Below are 16,155 nucleotides of genomic sequence, written 5' to 3'. Positions count from 1 at the left end.
ACGTACACATACGCTCACTCAAGTCCTGACTTAATTTTTGTTCATGGTTCAAACACATGAATATTCTTGTTTAGTAATAGGTGGTGGTGTGATGGTGACACTCGAACCCTAGACCAATATTGCTTACTTTGATATATATCATATTGAAGTGTGTATCCATCTCATTTTAAAAATTTAAGTTATTAGAGATAATATATTTTTATTTATTTCTTAAACTCTATGTCTAGTTAACATAATTTCTAACTTGTTCACTTGATATAGGTTCCAGTTGACATGGTTGTAAATACAACAATTGCTGCTATGGCAAAACATGGAAATTTGCAAAATCCACAACTAAATGTTTATCATGTGGCATCATCATCTATAAATCCTCTCTCATTTTCTCAAATTTTTGACTATTCCTATGATTTTTTCAAATTATTTCCTTTTGTTAATTCAAAAGGAGATAATTTTTTTTTTTGGAACCCAGATAACCCGCAGCCGCTACAACCTCTGCCCTTCGGGTGAGCACTTTGTGCGCACTGGGTAAACCCCCCACTGTGTAATAGCCTGCAAATCACACATGGGATGTAAACCGCACTAAGCAAGCCCTATGCGACAGGCTCGACTCAGAAGGCATTGAGGGGGGATCCAAGCAGCATGAAGTACAAGATGAAAAAGAGCTTAGAAAGATCCAAATACGTTTAATTAAAAAGAAAGTTGAATATTTGAAGAACTTCAGCAAACTCTACGAACCCTACTTGTTCTACAAAGGCTGGTACGTAGGATATTTAATTTCTCATTTTTTAATTTATAATATTTTCGATACGATCTGTTCTGAAAAGAATAATATATTTCTATATTTATAATTAAGTTAACTTTAAACTTTTCAGTTATCTTTAATGAGAAGTTTTTATATGCACATTTATGACTTCAGACCATAAATTTCAAATATAAATTGAGACGAAAGAGCATGTCATTATTAAAATCTTTAGTACATAGTACAAGTAATTGATCAATTTGTCTTTTGATTCTTTGTTTGGAGTAAATAATATTCTTAAAATTCAGTCAAACACGTCATAAAAATTGGATTAGAGAGGATATGTAGTTACTAAAACATCATGAGTAATAAATGTGTACAACAACAACATACCCAGTGAAATCCCACTAGGTGGGGTCTGGGGAGGGTAGAGTGTACGCAGACCTTACCACTACCTCGTGGAGGTAGAGAGGCTGTTTCCGGGAGACCCTCAGCTCAAGTACATCAAATCTAAGTGAAAGGAGAGAAATATATAAAACATAACAACCAATACAGAAAATAGTGTATAATTAACAAATGAGACAATAACATCAAGAAAGCAATGTGAGGAGTGAAATGCAGTAAACAACATAAGGCTAGGACTACTCCAAACGCTAACAACTCATACCCTCGCAAGGGAAGACAACACACTAACCCTACTAACCTTCAACCTTAATACGCGACCTCCACTCCTTCCTATCTAGAGTCATGTCCTCGGTAATGTGAAGCAGAGCCAAGTCCTGTCTAAAAAATAATACTTTTTTCGTTCTCTCACTCAATGTGATCGATATCTGATATTCGCGTTGAGGTCTGACTATTCGATAAATAACTCTTTTTCTTTTGCTAGGTTTGACAATGGCAACGTACGAAAGCTAACGGGAGACATGTCTGAAGAAGAAAAAAGAGGCTTTGAAATTGATGTGACAAAAATTAATTGGAGAAATTATATTGAAAAGACCCATTTTCCTGGTGTACAAAAATATGTACTAGAAGGGAAAAAGATAAATTAAAAATTGATTTTTAATATCGAAACAACTAAATCTATCTATTTGTATTGGTGTGATGATAAATATTTAATTATTCAGAATTATATTTTATTTATATATTGAGTATAAATAAATTGAATACAATTTGAAGGACATTGACATTTTACTTTTGATTAATTTGGATTTATATGGGATAATATGGGCGGAGCCATAGAAATATGCAATCTAAAATAATTTTTGAACTATCGTATCTGTTATAATGAGCCATAGAACTATGCATTTACTTAATAGTGTTTATAAGCCTGAAATGTTTACAAACTTCAATATGGTATCAGAATCAAAAACCGATTGAGGTTCGAGTAACCAGACAAGTTATACTCTAGTATAGGTGAGGTTAGTTATGCAACGATTAGTAATGTGTACCAAACATGAGAGGTGTGTGTACTCAAGCACCTGTACAACGATGAAGACACAGTTCAGGTAATAAGAGAAGATTAGCATACATGACCCATCAAGAATGACAGACACAAATCGAGAAATAGTGAAGCCAGAAGTCGACGTTTGATACAGATCTGACATTGTCACAGGTGAAATGGGAACTAATATGACTTTACATCAACAAGAAAATGTATTGACGACACAAAATGGAGCAGCAGCAGTTGCAGCTTTGCTACCATATAGTACTTATCTCCAATTTCCGCTAGAAGAAGCATTTTCTCTAATAGAAACAGTAAACATTTTGCAAATAAAAGGCGAAGGTGCAGACTGTTTACAGCATTACAGTTGAGCTAAATTTGAAATAACAAGGTTGATTCCCCTATGCCCCGTCTGGCTGGACAAAAGGATTGGATATCTCGTCTGTACCATCAGTTGGAGCCACGAGCATTACTGCAGTACCCCTGCAGACCTGTGCATGAAAGGAAGGCAAGAAGCAGAGAAAAGAGGTCAAATTTATGTTAACTACCACATTACCTTACCATAGTAGTAATCTAAGTTGCTCGGACACTTCAAAAATACCGTGCATGTCGGATCCTCCAAAAATAGTGTACTTTTGGAACATCTGACATGGGTGCTGTAGAATTTTTGGAGAGTGCGAGCAACATAGGCCGTAATAAATTCTTGAACCAAAGTTATGACACTTCTTTAAAAGGTATATGTTCTTTGAGAGAATATATAGTACCTAAGTGTATACTTCAAAATTCAAATGAAATACTACTATTCACACATAAAACTCCGTTGTAGGATATGCTTGACACTATCAATGTGCTTTTTTATGCCTACAAAACGTTTGAAACACTTTTTCGTAACTAGAGATGGAACAATCTGGGATTGTTTTGATGCCAATACGATGAAATACATAACAGTACTTTTTGAAAGAAAGTTTGAACAGTTGACAAAGCAATTTAAAAAACACTGCCATAACTACTCATGTTAAGGAACTTCTGTCCCCAATAAAAAGGGTAAAAAGCAAATGTGGTGAGAAATTTATTTGTGCTCAATGATGGTTCCAGTAGTTGGACAGAAGGAACATTCAGAAGCTTACTGCAAAATAGAAAATTGCTATAAATGTATGATAAATGAACACATACTATTAAGCCAAGACTTCGTTTCTGATCGGTGGTCTTCAGGGGATCATCGGCATCTATGGCAAAAAAAATTAAAATCATCAACTGTACAACAAATGAAATTCCACAAAATGATGAGTAGCTAGTATCTAATTAAGCAATTTGCTGCTCCATTGTACTGAAAAATAATGAAGGGATTCCAAGGAAAAGGTTATTCCACTTAACAAAATGATAAAACAAATATACAGAATCAGCGCAGACACGTAAAACTTGTGGACGCTAACATAACGCAGAACATGTGAGATAAGAAACAATACATTTCCTCGACTGACCACCATTTGATGATTAAGTTAAAATTTCCAAAAAAAAGTTACATAAAAAACTAAAACAAATGCATTTTGAAGTCAATTTAAACTCCGAAATACTGCTATGATAATTGTGTTACCTCTAAGGTGCTCCACGGCTTCATCCAAGACAAGATTAAGCAGTTGGTCATAGCCTTTAAGTGTTCCTACCACTGTGAAGAGAGAATTAATCAGCAGAAAAAAAAGATTGTAATTTGTGCAACTCTCAACCCTGACTGACTATATGATGACGTATCAAGTATCAACCACATAACCCCATAAGCAACAGCAAGAGAGCATGACAAAGAGGTAAAACAAGTCACAAACTGACAAATAGAGAGGAATACGTTGTTTTGACAAGGAAAGGTGTGTTTGAGTGGATGAACATTCTAATGAGTAATGATAAAGACATTGCATGACGCACCTTGTCTTCCACCAGTAAGCTTGACTTGCACACCCTTGTCAACAAATTTTGCCAAATCTAAAACTGTTTCTTTTCGGCCAGACTGAACAGAGAAACAAGAAAGTGTATGAGGTAACTATGACAACTGACATTCAATAAAAGAATTTACACATTTCCTCCTTGCTGTTGCATAAAAAACATGACACTGCACCTTTACTAACAGGTAACAGTTAACCCTTTGACCTCCCTCTCATCAACAAATACCTTGAGAATCTTTTTCTTCTTTTCTCTTTCTATCCCAACTAAGAAAATCTAGAAAGCTTTCAACTACTTTTTACAAAAATAAAGTACTCCCTCCGGTTCAAAATGTATGTCCGCTTAACCTTAATCTTGGTTCAAAATAAGTGTCCAATTAAATAATCAAGAAGGAATTAATTATTTTCTTCCAAATTTACCCCTATTTAGATAAGTGAGTTTTTTATGTAATCAAGAAACTATGTTAATTAGATGGTGGGTAATTAAGGATAATTTAGTCAAAACACTGGCTATTGTGTAAGTGAGAACTTACCATTTCTTCTGTTTGTCTAAAGAGCTTTCTTTATCCAACTAATGGAGAAAAATTGCTACAGCAAGGTGGATATATCCTGCGGTAGAAAAACATGTAGTAGAAAAAAATGAGCACACAGTCCAGCAAACTTACTTGTATAGAGTAGATACAGATATATGCTTTCTAATAATTGTTAGCATCCTAAGTGATTTAATGATGACAACACATATCAATATCTCACAACTCACAAGCACTATTGATTGCAGGAAGAAAGCAAAATATTGTTTATTGATAGCCATGGTGTCTACCAGTTGCACACCTAGTGCCAGGAAACTCTATCAACCAAGGATAGAACAAATGGATAAAAATCAACTAATGTTTTGTCTATATTGGGATTTGAAATCGAAACCTCATAGTGCACAACCCACTTCATTGACAACTAAGCCACACCCTACGTGCAAATGCAAACCAAGATGATCTTGACATAAAAGGGAAGAAAGAGAGGTCAAGGACACTATCCCAGCATGATAACAGACCAACAAGGACTGCAATCATGAAGCAAGGGGTATTATAGCGCACATTATAGTGCAAGGTAATTCTATCTACCAAGGCTAAACCAGATGAGAAGAAATCAACTAGTGTTTTGTATTTACCGAATTTGAACATGAGACCCTCATCATGCTCAACACACGTCATTGATCATTAAGCCACACCCTTGGGTGAAAAAAGGAAGGGAAGGAATGAAGAGAGGTCAAGGCCACAATATCAGCAAAATTGTACGAAGACTGATCAGGAGGCAAGGAGTGTTATAGCGCAGAAGGGCTCCATCAGTTGAAACGACTAACGAGCACACAATTCAACGAGCAAGGAGACAAAAACAACTAACGAGCACACAATTAAACAAGCAAGGAGACCAAAACGATAAACGAGCACACAACTAAACGAGAAATGATTCAAAGGAGACAAAAACGACTAACGAGCAAGACGAGATAGAAACAACAGAATATTAGACTAGGAGACATAAAATAAATTGTTCAAAAATAACAGAAACAAGCACAAAATTAAAACAACACCAAACAATTAAGTAGTTAATACTCAGCAACAACAATGCAATAACAAAAGAAAACAAAGCATATTAAGTTCAGAAATCAGAAGAAAAATCAAAACTTCAAAGGCAAACTAGAACAACTAAAGATTGAATTTTTCCAAATCATATCTCTGATCTCTATAAACTAAAGAAAAACTTAAGGCAATAGTAAAGAGATGAAAAAAAAAACTTACCTAGATAGGACGAGAATTCCGACGGGAATAACTGAACTGTCGGAGGACCACCGGCAACAACCGTATCAACGGCGACGGAGAGAAGAAACCCTAATTTCTACTGGGATCAGTAAAACTGATTGGGTTAGGCATTTTATATTTGGGCCTATTGCGTCCCCTATTATCTATGGGCTATGGGGTTGAAAATTTGGGCCGGGTTACACTATGTCCAAAAAAGTCGTTGAGCCGATGGTCATTGAAAACAATCTGGTTACTTTCAGGACCAAAACAGAATATTTGGGGTGCAAATTCAGTGATGCGTTGGATGAGGCAGATGTGGAAGTGAGACTTGCCACACAGATCATTCCTAAGAAAGAAAGTTTTAAGTATCTTGGGTCTGTAATCCAAGGAAGTGGCGACATCGATGATGATGTCACACACCGCATTGGGGTTGCTTGGATGAAATGGAGGCTTGCCTCTGGAGTCTTGTGTGATAAGAAAATTCCACCTAGACTTAAAGGTAAGTTCTACAGAGTGGTAGTTAGATCGGCCTTATTGTACGGAGCGGAGTATTGGCCAGTCAAGAACTCACATGTTTAGAAAATGCAGGTTGCGGAGATGAGGATGTTGAGATGGATGTGTGGGCACACTAGGAGTGATAAGATTAGGAATGAAGTTATTCGGGAGAAGGTGGGAGTGGCCTCTGTGATGGACAAGTTGAGGGAAGCGAGACTGAAATGGTTTGGACATGTGAAGAGACGGTGCGAAGACGCCCCAGTGAGGAGGTGTGAGGGGCTGGTTGTAGAGGGTATGCGAAGGGGTAGAGGTAGGCCTAAGAAGAATTGGGGAGAGGTGATTAGACAGGACTTAGCTCAGCTTCACATTACCGAAGGCATGACTCTAGATAGGAAGGAGTGGAGGTCGCGTATTAAGGTTGAAGGTTAGTAGGGCTACCATGTTGTCTTTCCTTGCGAGGGTATGGGTTGTTAGCGTGTGTAGTAGTCCTAGCCTTGCACTTGCAGTTCTTGTCTGTGATACCTATAGCCTTATGTTGTTTACTGCGTTTCACTTCTCTCATTGTTCTATTGATGTTACTGTCTCCTTTGTTGATTATATACTATCTTTCTTATTGGATGGTATGTTTTATACACTGTTTTCCTCGCCTTTTACTTGGATTTGATGTACTTGAGCTGAGGGTCTTTCAGAAACAGTCTCTCTACCTCCATGAGGTAGTGGCAAGGTCTGCGTACACTCTACCCTCCCCAGACCCCACCTAGTGGGATTTCACTGGGTATGTTGTTGTTGTTGTTGTAGTATTGTTGTTGTTTCTTTTCTTTAGGTTAACATTTAGATTTTGTTTCTATTTTTAAAAATTGTGTAAATATAGCTCTTGAAAAATTATTTTGTTAGCTAATATTACACTCAAGTTTAATAATTTCCTCATATAATTTTCATTTTCATAAACCAATTTAACGTTTATCTGACTTATAAGATTTTAGACCATGTTTTAATATTTTCTCATATGATTTTTAGTTTGTTAGAAAAAATATTTAAACCATATCTAAAATTTAAAAGATTTATAAATTATAAAAAAGTAAAATAGAATAATGAATTACAAGGGATATGTTATTGTTGTTATATAGCGTACTTAGTATAATAATGACGTAAGTTACATACAGATTAAATCGAAAATCGAACTTATAAAGTTGTACTCTAGCTGTTCGTTTCAATTGACGAAACTACCCATGCTAAGGCTGCCGAAGAACAGTAAAAAAATAAAAATAAAAATACCAATTTCTTCCGTTAAAGCAAAATATAAAAACTATTTAGCAGTGTTTTTGTTTAACGAATTTGTGTTGTAATTTATGTATTATTATTATTTGCTACTAAATCCGGCGACGATGGAAGTAGCATTCACCGGCGACTCCGTCATTGACGGCGGTGGTGTATCGAAATCGCTTGCAGTGATTGCGTGCACTGCGATGGCGATTTTGTATGTTGCGATTTTATATGCTCCGACGTTGATTCTCCGATTACCGCCGCCAGATTCGTTTCAATCGCATTTGATCCGACGGTTCATATGCGCTGCAATTTCATCTGTTGCCTCACTTATTGCTTGCTCTCTTATCCTCCCTGTAAGATTCCTTCATCATGTACTAATTTTAAGGCATTTTCTGACCTTTAATTTAAAAAAATTGTTGCTCAATATATCGTTTTCTGTGTTGCTATGTTACAGGATCGGAGTAATTTAGTTTATACAACTAATAATTATTATGTCAGAAAGTTATGCTTGATTTTTCGATTTTCGATTTTTTTAGAACTGTTAAATGAGTGACCATATGAGAAATCTAACTCATTTAGTTTACCAAAGCCAAGCGTTAAAAGATTCTAAAGTAGGAGCATGATGTCTCCTCTGAGCATTCTGATTCTCTTTGTATTATGTGTATATTTCCATTTTAATTCTCAGTTAGGATATGTATCATCTCTTATGTAGCTCTTATACAAAATACTTAGCTAGCATTTGGCCATAGATTTTGAGAGTTGTTTTTGAAAATTTATCTGATATCTGTTTGGCCATGATCAAAATCTGTTCTTTAAATATTTTTAAGTCCCAAAGAATGGCTCACACCAGTTTTTTTTGTTTTTGGGACTTTCTCAAAGGAAACTTCAAATTTTTTTCAAGTAAAATGCATGTCCAAACAGAACTCCAAATTCTAAAAATCACAGCTTCGAATACTCATCTTTTTACGTTCGAAGTTTCAACTTCAAAATCTATGGCCAAATGGGAGCTAAACCATTTGCTGGAAGCGAAGGCTTACATTAGTTTTACATTCATCCATGAGCGAATTATTGGTTTTGGAGCTTTTCTGCAAAGTTTCTTTTACCAGTAAGTTCCTCTTGTATTCTCAGTCTAATACAATTTTCCAATCTTTCAGATTCAATGGGGTAAATCTCATCTTTCAGGTGTTTATGGCATCAGATTGGATCATATCGTAAGTATCATATCTGTGCTGGATTAGTTTTTTTTGCATGCGACAATGCTTTGCATGTGGTTGTTATCAAGTTCTGCTCTCTTATGACTCGCAGATTGAGAAAGGGTGACTGATTGCTGAAATGCAATTTTATGTTTAAAACAGTGGCAAGCTGTCGTCTTTCCTCTGACATTGACTTCCTTAATGTACGCTGGCACCTTCATCCTCAAGCTGTTATTGTTGCTAGACTCGGGCCAAGAAGATGGGGGAAATGGAAGAAGCCTTTCACTTGACAGTATTAAAAATGTTGTCCATGAATTTATTGAATCGGTCTCTTCAATGGCGTCCGATATTTCAGCATGGCGTAATTTTTTTGTGGTCAGTAACCTTACTAGAATATTAAGCTGGTTACCTTCTCTGCTCACCTTGTTAATGCTCTTGGCTATCTGATCTTTGTATTAGGATCAAGATTTACTTGAATCCTTCTATTTCGTGGTTACGAGATCAATAGTTCCCTCAAACTTCTGTTATTACTAACTCACTTTTGTAATAGCTTTCATGCCACCATCTCCCTGCATATTTGGTATATATACAGATGCATTTTCGTATGTTAGGTAATATGACAACTTCAAACTAGAAATATAACAAGTCTCCTATTTCTTTCTTTTTGTTAGGTGGAAAGATCAATTCTTTCTTTCTTTTTTTTGATAAGTAAGATTAATAATAAACTCAGTATCAGGAACTTACTGAGAGAGAGTACAACAAAACTAGATAGGAATCCGCTAATGCTGTATGGAGTCCATAAATACATCAAGATCATTCGAAAATTCAGCATTGCGCTATTTTTTTATACTATGAATGCATCTATACTTCAACAGCAAAGAGTTCACTTCCTTTCAAAACATCTTTTGTTCCTCTCGAGCCGAACATTCCAGAATATGATTAATGGAACAGTCCTCTAAATACTTTCTTCACTCTCTGACTTTATCAACTGCTTAGCAGTTGTTCCACATTTGCATTTTGCTGGCATGGCCCTTTGAATCCCATACAAGTTAAGAAACATGCACCAAACTCACATACAAATTTGCAGTGTAATAGAAGATGACTTACTGTTCTTTGCACAAATAACACCATCAACACAAGCTAAATCCCCTTCTTTGCATAAGACATGCTTCATGTGCTGCCATCCATCTAAAGCAAGCGACTTTGGAGGGAAAGATCAAAGTCTTCTTGTTATTAATCTCTTTGAAGCAAATATTATGTACTCCATCAACTTTCTTTTGGTTTATCTGATTTACACTAGCGTCTTTGGCAAAGATAAAGCCTGAGTGGGTTATCATGTTGGAGTTGGAGATACTTGAGGTTCTCTATGAAGATATTACCAATTTGCTGCAACATGTTGAAGTATTTTACCTTATGTTTCTTTCAAAAAAGAAATCGCATGGTGTGCATTTTCTCCTTATTCATGTCAAAGCAAAATCTCAAGAAGCTATGATTTATAAACGTGAAAATATGTTTTGTACTTAATTCTTGTTTGGAAAATGTCCTTTTAAACAGGCCCCACTTACAGAAGAGCTGGTATTTAGAGCTTGTATGATACCTTTGCTTCTTTGTGGAGGATTCAACACCTATACAGTGGTGTTTCTCTGTCCTATATCTTTCAGTTTAGGTAAGTACAAGCTACAAGAATTTCATTTTTAGATAAAACTTTCAAGAAATATGAGTTTGACTTGAATATATTTTTAGGATTTAAGAGTTCAAGATATATGTCTTCCCGGAAGTATGATATTGAATTTTCTTGGTAATACTACATGTCTAATCAGTTTTTATGCTTATAAGTTACAATCATATTTCCTGCTAAGAAAGAAACTAAAAGCTTTTGCATTCTAGTTGTTATGGTCCTGTGATCTGATCTCGATAGTGACTAACTGGCTCACTCAGGTGTGACATAGATATAATTGGAACGAACACAAGCTAAGCTACTCTCCTATTTTTGCATGGAGACAATGCGACTACGCATACACTATTCGACATAGACAATGGACAAATATTTTCATAAAATTAGGAAATTACATCACTATGATACATTGGTCCTATGAAACAGAGAGACTCTAAGACATTAGTTAAAACTGTGAAATTCGTGTATTTAGTGAAATTAAATAATATCTTACTCAAAGAATTCAGTTAGGCGATTAATCAGGTGAATTTTAACTGAAGCAAGTGCACATGGAGTATTCAGAACTAACAATGAAAATAACAGAAATACATGTGAATAGTTTCCAAGTAATGAGTAAAAGAGAGGTATTGTATTAGCTAATATTGATCTTGAGATCAAAGTATCTACAATGCCCATAATGACTTCAGTAACTTTTTGACTAATATCAATTTTAGTAAGTTGAGGGACTCATACACAAAAACCTGAAAAAAGTACTTTCGCAACTGTGTTTGACATTAGAATACTATAATTGTTTAGAACATGCTGTCAGTGAACTGAAACTAATAATATTGCAGTAAAAATGGTCCGGAAATTCCTTGTTTGTTTTATATTTGTTAACTTTTAGACTTAAAGATGAAATGTGCTAAAAACCAGTACGGAAATTCCTTGTTTGTTTTATATTTGCTAACTTTTAGACTTAAAGAGGAAGCGTGCTACTTCAATTGAAACTATGGATAGTTTTTCATTACCTCATCCAGAGTAACTATTGTGTTATCTGCTTGCAGCTCATTTAAATCACTTGTTAGAATATGCTCAACGAAGCGGCAGCTGGCTCAAAGCTCTTACGATTGTAGGTATGATCTTTGTCTCCACATGTAATGTTTCTACATCGGAAGTCTAATATGAATGGACCATTATATGATGCTTTCATTGGGACAAGTGCCATGTGATTTATGTTTGAGTTTCTATTAGAGTGAGAAACTCCTGGAAAAGTAGTATATTGTAGTGGGAGGAATTGCATCAAATCTTGAGCATGGATAAAGCCTATCAGTTTTCTACGTTCTTCTTTCTCTATATATTTGGACGGGTTGAGCAATTTTGCATTTTTATCACATGGGGCATAGTGATATTCAGCTTGCATGCATACATGACATGGCACTCCCAAACAATTATAATATGTTAAAATAGCATCAAAGTTGCATACATGACATGGCACTCCCAACCAATTATAATATGTTAAAGTAGCATCAAAGTTTGAGTTAATAAAGCTTGTCAGTCACAAGGAAGATGGTCCAAATTTTGCAAGAATTATATGAAAATGTTCCCCTTACGGCTTACTCTCTAACTCCCTTGAAATTCCAAGTCATGTTCTCCTTCTTGTCTCCGAGTCCTTCTACCTCCTTTGATTAATCTTTCTTCTGCCTTCCCCGCCACTCATACGCTTTCCGTCTCTCTTTTTAGTTTTCTGTGAATAATTATTATTGGTGATCAACATAGAACTAAGCCACCTAGCCAATGGATCAAAATATGTGCTTCATTGTTGGTCACAAAATTTGAAGTCAAAGAAAGGGCTACTGAATGTGACTGATGGTATCTTACAAAACCAGGCTTCTTCAGTCGCATATTCACCAACAAATCCACTCTGTTTTGAATATGTTGAATTATGCTATGCACCTCGAAATGTATGGGCAAAGCTCAAGCAGACGGATCACCAGAGAGAAGCTGGCCTCATATCATTTTTCCAAACCTTTAACCACGTAGGGGAGATATCAGAGAAGTAGTTGTCATTGATAAAGGTATCATGAGATGCACAACTACAAAAGATAACAAAAGGTTAGCTCCAGAAAAATAGAGTCAGGGAGCTAATAAAATCCAAAAAATTGTCAACACTGTTTACAGGGGAATGAAAATGCCAACTGAATAATCAAGCTTAGCAACTGGCCTTAAGAGTGTAGGTTGGAGTTGAGATTCCACCATAACATCTACAATTTCTTTCTTTCTCCATATATTTGGATGGATTAAGCAGCTTTGCATTTTCACACCATAGGGCAAAGTGATATTTTAGTTTGCATTCAGACATGACTTTTATGTTTTCAGGCTTCCAGGTCGGCTACACGGTCATCTTTGGATCCTATGCTTCATTTCTCTTTGTTCGGACAGGTTAGCGATGCTTACACTGTGCTCATATGGAAAATCTTCTTTCACCCTTTATTCAAGATTTTTTTAATCTCTTTTTTATCAAGGGGGTTTGGGGTGGAGACGACTTTCTTTAGAACTTTTAAGAATGAGGTGTAGCTTAGCATATCTTTGGCTTGAAAGGGTAGTTTTTTTTAATACTTCTTAACATCCTATTACTTTTCGTTCTAGAATTCTCTCGACCCTGCCTATGAATTATTAGAAAAGCAATAAGAAATTAAGACTTGAAATTTTTGAACTATGGTCCCTCCATTATTGTTCCAAAGTTCTTCTCTGTAGGCTCCATGCTCCACTACTGGGGTGAATTCAGAAGAGGGTGGAGAATAGAGGGTGCAATGACCCCCGCCCCCCTTCCTCCACAAACATTTGTCACTTTGTACCTCAATAGTTTGTCTTTTGGAAAATGTTTGGAAATCCCTTTAAGATTGTTAGTTCCTCCCCTCCTCCCCCAAAGAAAAAGTAACAAGTACAACAAATACCAGTTCACTACTTGAGACCCTGCACGTGCAGTTGGGAGAGCGGGACTGCTGTCGGTTAATGGAGGATGAGTGGAGGTTTATGTGCTCAATCCAAATTTTTTAGTGCTTAAGATTTGCTTAACAGAAAAAAAAAAAAAAAAAAAAAAAAAAAAAAAACACACTTTCCTTCCAGTAACAGGTGCTAATGTCTGAAGAATTGTGTCATTGAAATCCTTAAACTCTAGTTTTACAAATTTTCTGGTTTGTTTCCTTATGAATGTAAATTTCCATGTCTAATTTGATCTCCAATGTACCAAGTTTGACATCATTGAGTACCACATTAGCATGTGTGATGAATCTCTATTTTGTCACAATAGCAGCCCTTGGCAATGAGTTTTCTCTCCTCTTTTTATTGTTGGTCTATCTTTTATATAATTATCTAGTATTCGATGCTTTTGTTTAACATACTATACATATATTTACTGCAGGGCATCTTACCGCTCCACTAGTTGCTCATATTTTTTGCAACTATTTTGGCATACCTGTAATAATTTCACGGAGGACAGGTATGTCATTCTTTTCACTAGCTGAATTCAACTGTCTATAAAGGGTTTGGGAATGGGAAGGGTAGAAGGTGCTCATGCATGATGCTGGTGTAAATATAACGTGTGGACTGTATAGTAGGTCGGATTAAAAGCGTCGATGTATATGGCAGTCAGTTTTGGAGTTGCACTAAGTTCCTATTCCTTTGATTCATTCGAATGTGTTTGGTAAGGTTACAGTATGACTTTAAATTAGGATTTTGCTCATAGTAGATGAGATAATATAATTAGGCGTGTGGCATCAATCATACAAATACAACAGTTGTCTCTTTTAAGAAAAGAAGTTTTATGCAAGCTTTGAGATAATATATAATAGATTGCATTAAGAAAAGAAGTTTTATGAAGAATAATCTTCTACAAGAACTTAAATGCATGAATATGCATGTATGCCACTTCATTCCTAAAATTCCTTCAATAGGTGTTAATTGTTATCTACGGCGAAGCCAGGAATTTCTCTAAGTATGTTCAAGAACGTTAAATATTTAGTATTTACTTACAAACAATATTTGAGCTATATATACAATATAATTTACGAAGAGTGTTCAACTGACCCCACCCCCTCTTAGGAAACCCGTAGTTGTGCCCCCGGGTGGAAGAGCTTCTGACAGATGTCCTTCGAGGTCTCTAGCATCTTTATCACCAAACCAAGCATGTTAAGTTACATATCATTCCTAGCCCTAGCTGATTATTTTCCATCTGCTTTAGCCTTGGTAGACAAAATTACCCGATACTTGTGATGGTGGGAGGTAGCAGCTACCCAATGGAATAGTTAAGATGCACGCATATTGACTCGGACCCCAATGTCCCTCAATCAGATAACATTTTTTACATTTTGGCCTACTTTCCTTATACATACTAATGATAATTTTTGTTTTTCCTCTTTTATGGTTGTTAGGAATGGTAACAGTGGCATCTGTAGCTGGGTTGCTAGGTTTCATCTGGCTTCTTTTTCCACTCACAAGTCCTAATTTGTACAATACGACAACAGATAATTGCATGTGTTGGCATAGATATTGTAGTTGGAGCTAAGTTTCTCAACTCCTAGAAGATTTATCAAGGCTAAAAAAAGAACTCCTAAATCCAATGTAACATGAGTAAGATGGAAATTTATTTTCATTTTCAATTGTATTCGTATTTTATTTTTTCGTTTTGACCTTTGTTTAGCAAGCAGTGTCTTGCCCTATGAAAATCTGTATGGAAGTTCATCATCAATTTAGTTTGAGACATTTGCTTGATATATAGTTCGTTTTTAATTTAGCTAAAAGAAGGGTGGAGTTATCCCGAATTTGTGCTAGTAACGAGTAACATGAATCCAGTGTAATAGTCGAGATGCATATAAGCTAGCGTAGACACTACTGTTGTAAAGAAAATGGTGTATTTCAAGATGGGGAGTAAAAATTGACTACAAGTCACTTTTGTTAGGTTTTATTGTGAGATTTTTCAACGTGAATTTGGATTTAGTCGAATCTCAATGCGGGTTTTCTCATTTGTTTGAGTATTGGTGTGTGAAGTTATTTTAGTGCACATGTGTTGGTAGAAGGTAGTAAGTATTTCATGAAATTAATCAAGATGCGTGTAAATTGATTCAGATATCATGATTATAAAAATACAATTATTAATATTGGAAAAATTTGGAAGAGGAGGAGGGACATGTTGAAGTGATGGAGAAATACGTACTTAATTTCAAGCTTGACTTTTTAACAAGACCGTTCCATACCAATGAAAATTCATTCAACAAAACAATCAATGAGTACTCATAAATTGAAAGAAGAAAAATATATGTTCTTCCTTTCATTAATTATTAGGTATATGTATGTGTGTAAGAGACTATAACAATAACATATTCAGTTGTAATTAGTGGCATTTGGAAAAAGTAGAGTGTATGTAAATCTTTCGAAAGTATCTCAGTTCAAGTAACACATAAATATTCTTCTCATTATGAATAAGAACATTGATATCACTTGGAATAAATCAACAATATATCCAGTATAATTTCACGAATGAAATCTAATGAGACTAGAGTGTACGTAGAGGTTACTCCTATCTCGGGAAGATAAAAAGGTTATTTTCAAACGACCCTAAAGCGTATGCGTGTAAGCCTCTTGGAG

At 35.6% G+C, this 16,155-nt stretch overlaps 2 protein-coding genes across 2 annotated transcripts; one reads left to right on the top strand and one right to left on the bottom strand.

Annotated features, from left to right (window-relative positions):
- Window positions 1–2,278: 2,278 nt before the first annotated feature.
- LOC125825351 (sm-like protein LSM7) lies at window positions 2,279–6,044 on the bottom strand. The gene is made up of 6 exons (XM_049504697.1): window positions 5,905–6,044; window positions 4,645–4,720; window positions 4,098–4,179; window positions 3,775–3,846; window positions 3,354–3,406; window positions 2,279–2,671 (listed from the first exon to the last, which is right to left on the bottom strand). Exons 2-6 carry the CDS (start codon window positions 4,645–4,647, stop codon window positions 2,582–2,584), a joined length of 300 nt encoding a protein of 99 aa, XP_049360654.1. The 5' UTR covers window positions 4,648–4,720; window positions 5,905–6,044; the 3' UTR covers window positions 2,279–2,581.
- Window positions 6,045–7,748: 1,704 nt separating this feature from the next.
- Window positions 7,749–15,205, top strand: LOC125825227 (CAAX prenyl protease 2). The gene is made up of 8 exons (XM_049504570.1): window positions 7,749–8,018; window positions 8,820–8,876; window positions 9,021–9,233; window positions 10,413–10,524; window positions 11,577–11,645; window positions 12,889–12,951; window positions 13,934–14,011; window positions 14,943–15,205. The coding sequence occupies exons 1-8, from the start codon at window positions 7,749–7,751 to the stop codon at window positions 15,074–15,076; spliced, it is 996 nt and encodes a 331-aa protein (XP_049360527.1). The 3' UTR covers window positions 15,077–15,205.
- Window positions 15,206–16,155: the final 950 nt, after the last annotated feature.

Source organism: Solanum verrucosum, unplaced genomic scaffold (assembly GCF_900185275.1).
Source record: "Solanum verrucosum unplaced genomic scaffold, falcon-dt-bn FXZP01000125.1, whole genome shotgun sequence".
NCBI lineage: Eukaryota > Viridiplantae > Streptophyta > Magnoliopsida > Solanales > Solanaceae > Solanum > Solanum verrucosum.
This window is presented reverse-complemented; position numbering and strand designations above follow the sequence as displayed.

Coding starts and splice junctions, on each gene's coding strand:
- LOC125825227 (XM_049504570.1), top strand. CDS start 7,749: ATGTATTATTATTATTTGCTACTAAATCCGGCGACGATGGAAGTAGCA. Junction 9,234..10,412: donor CATGGCGTAATTTTTTTGTG/GTCAGTAACCTT, acceptor CCTTTTAAACAG/GCCCCACTTACAGAAGAGCT. Junction 14,012..14,942: donor AATAATTTCACGGAGGACAG/GTATGTCATTCT, acceptor TATGGTTGTTAG/GAATGGTAACAGTGGCATCT.
- LOC125825351 (XM_049504697.1), bottom strand. Junction 3,847..4,097: donor GCTTACTGGTGGAAGACAAG/GTGCGTCATGCA, acceptor CTCTCTTCACAG/TGGTAGGAACACTTAAAGGC. Junction 2,672..3,353: donor AACGAAGTCTTGGCTTAATA/GTATGTGTTCAT, acceptor TTTCATGCACAG/GTCTGCAGGGGTACTGCAGT.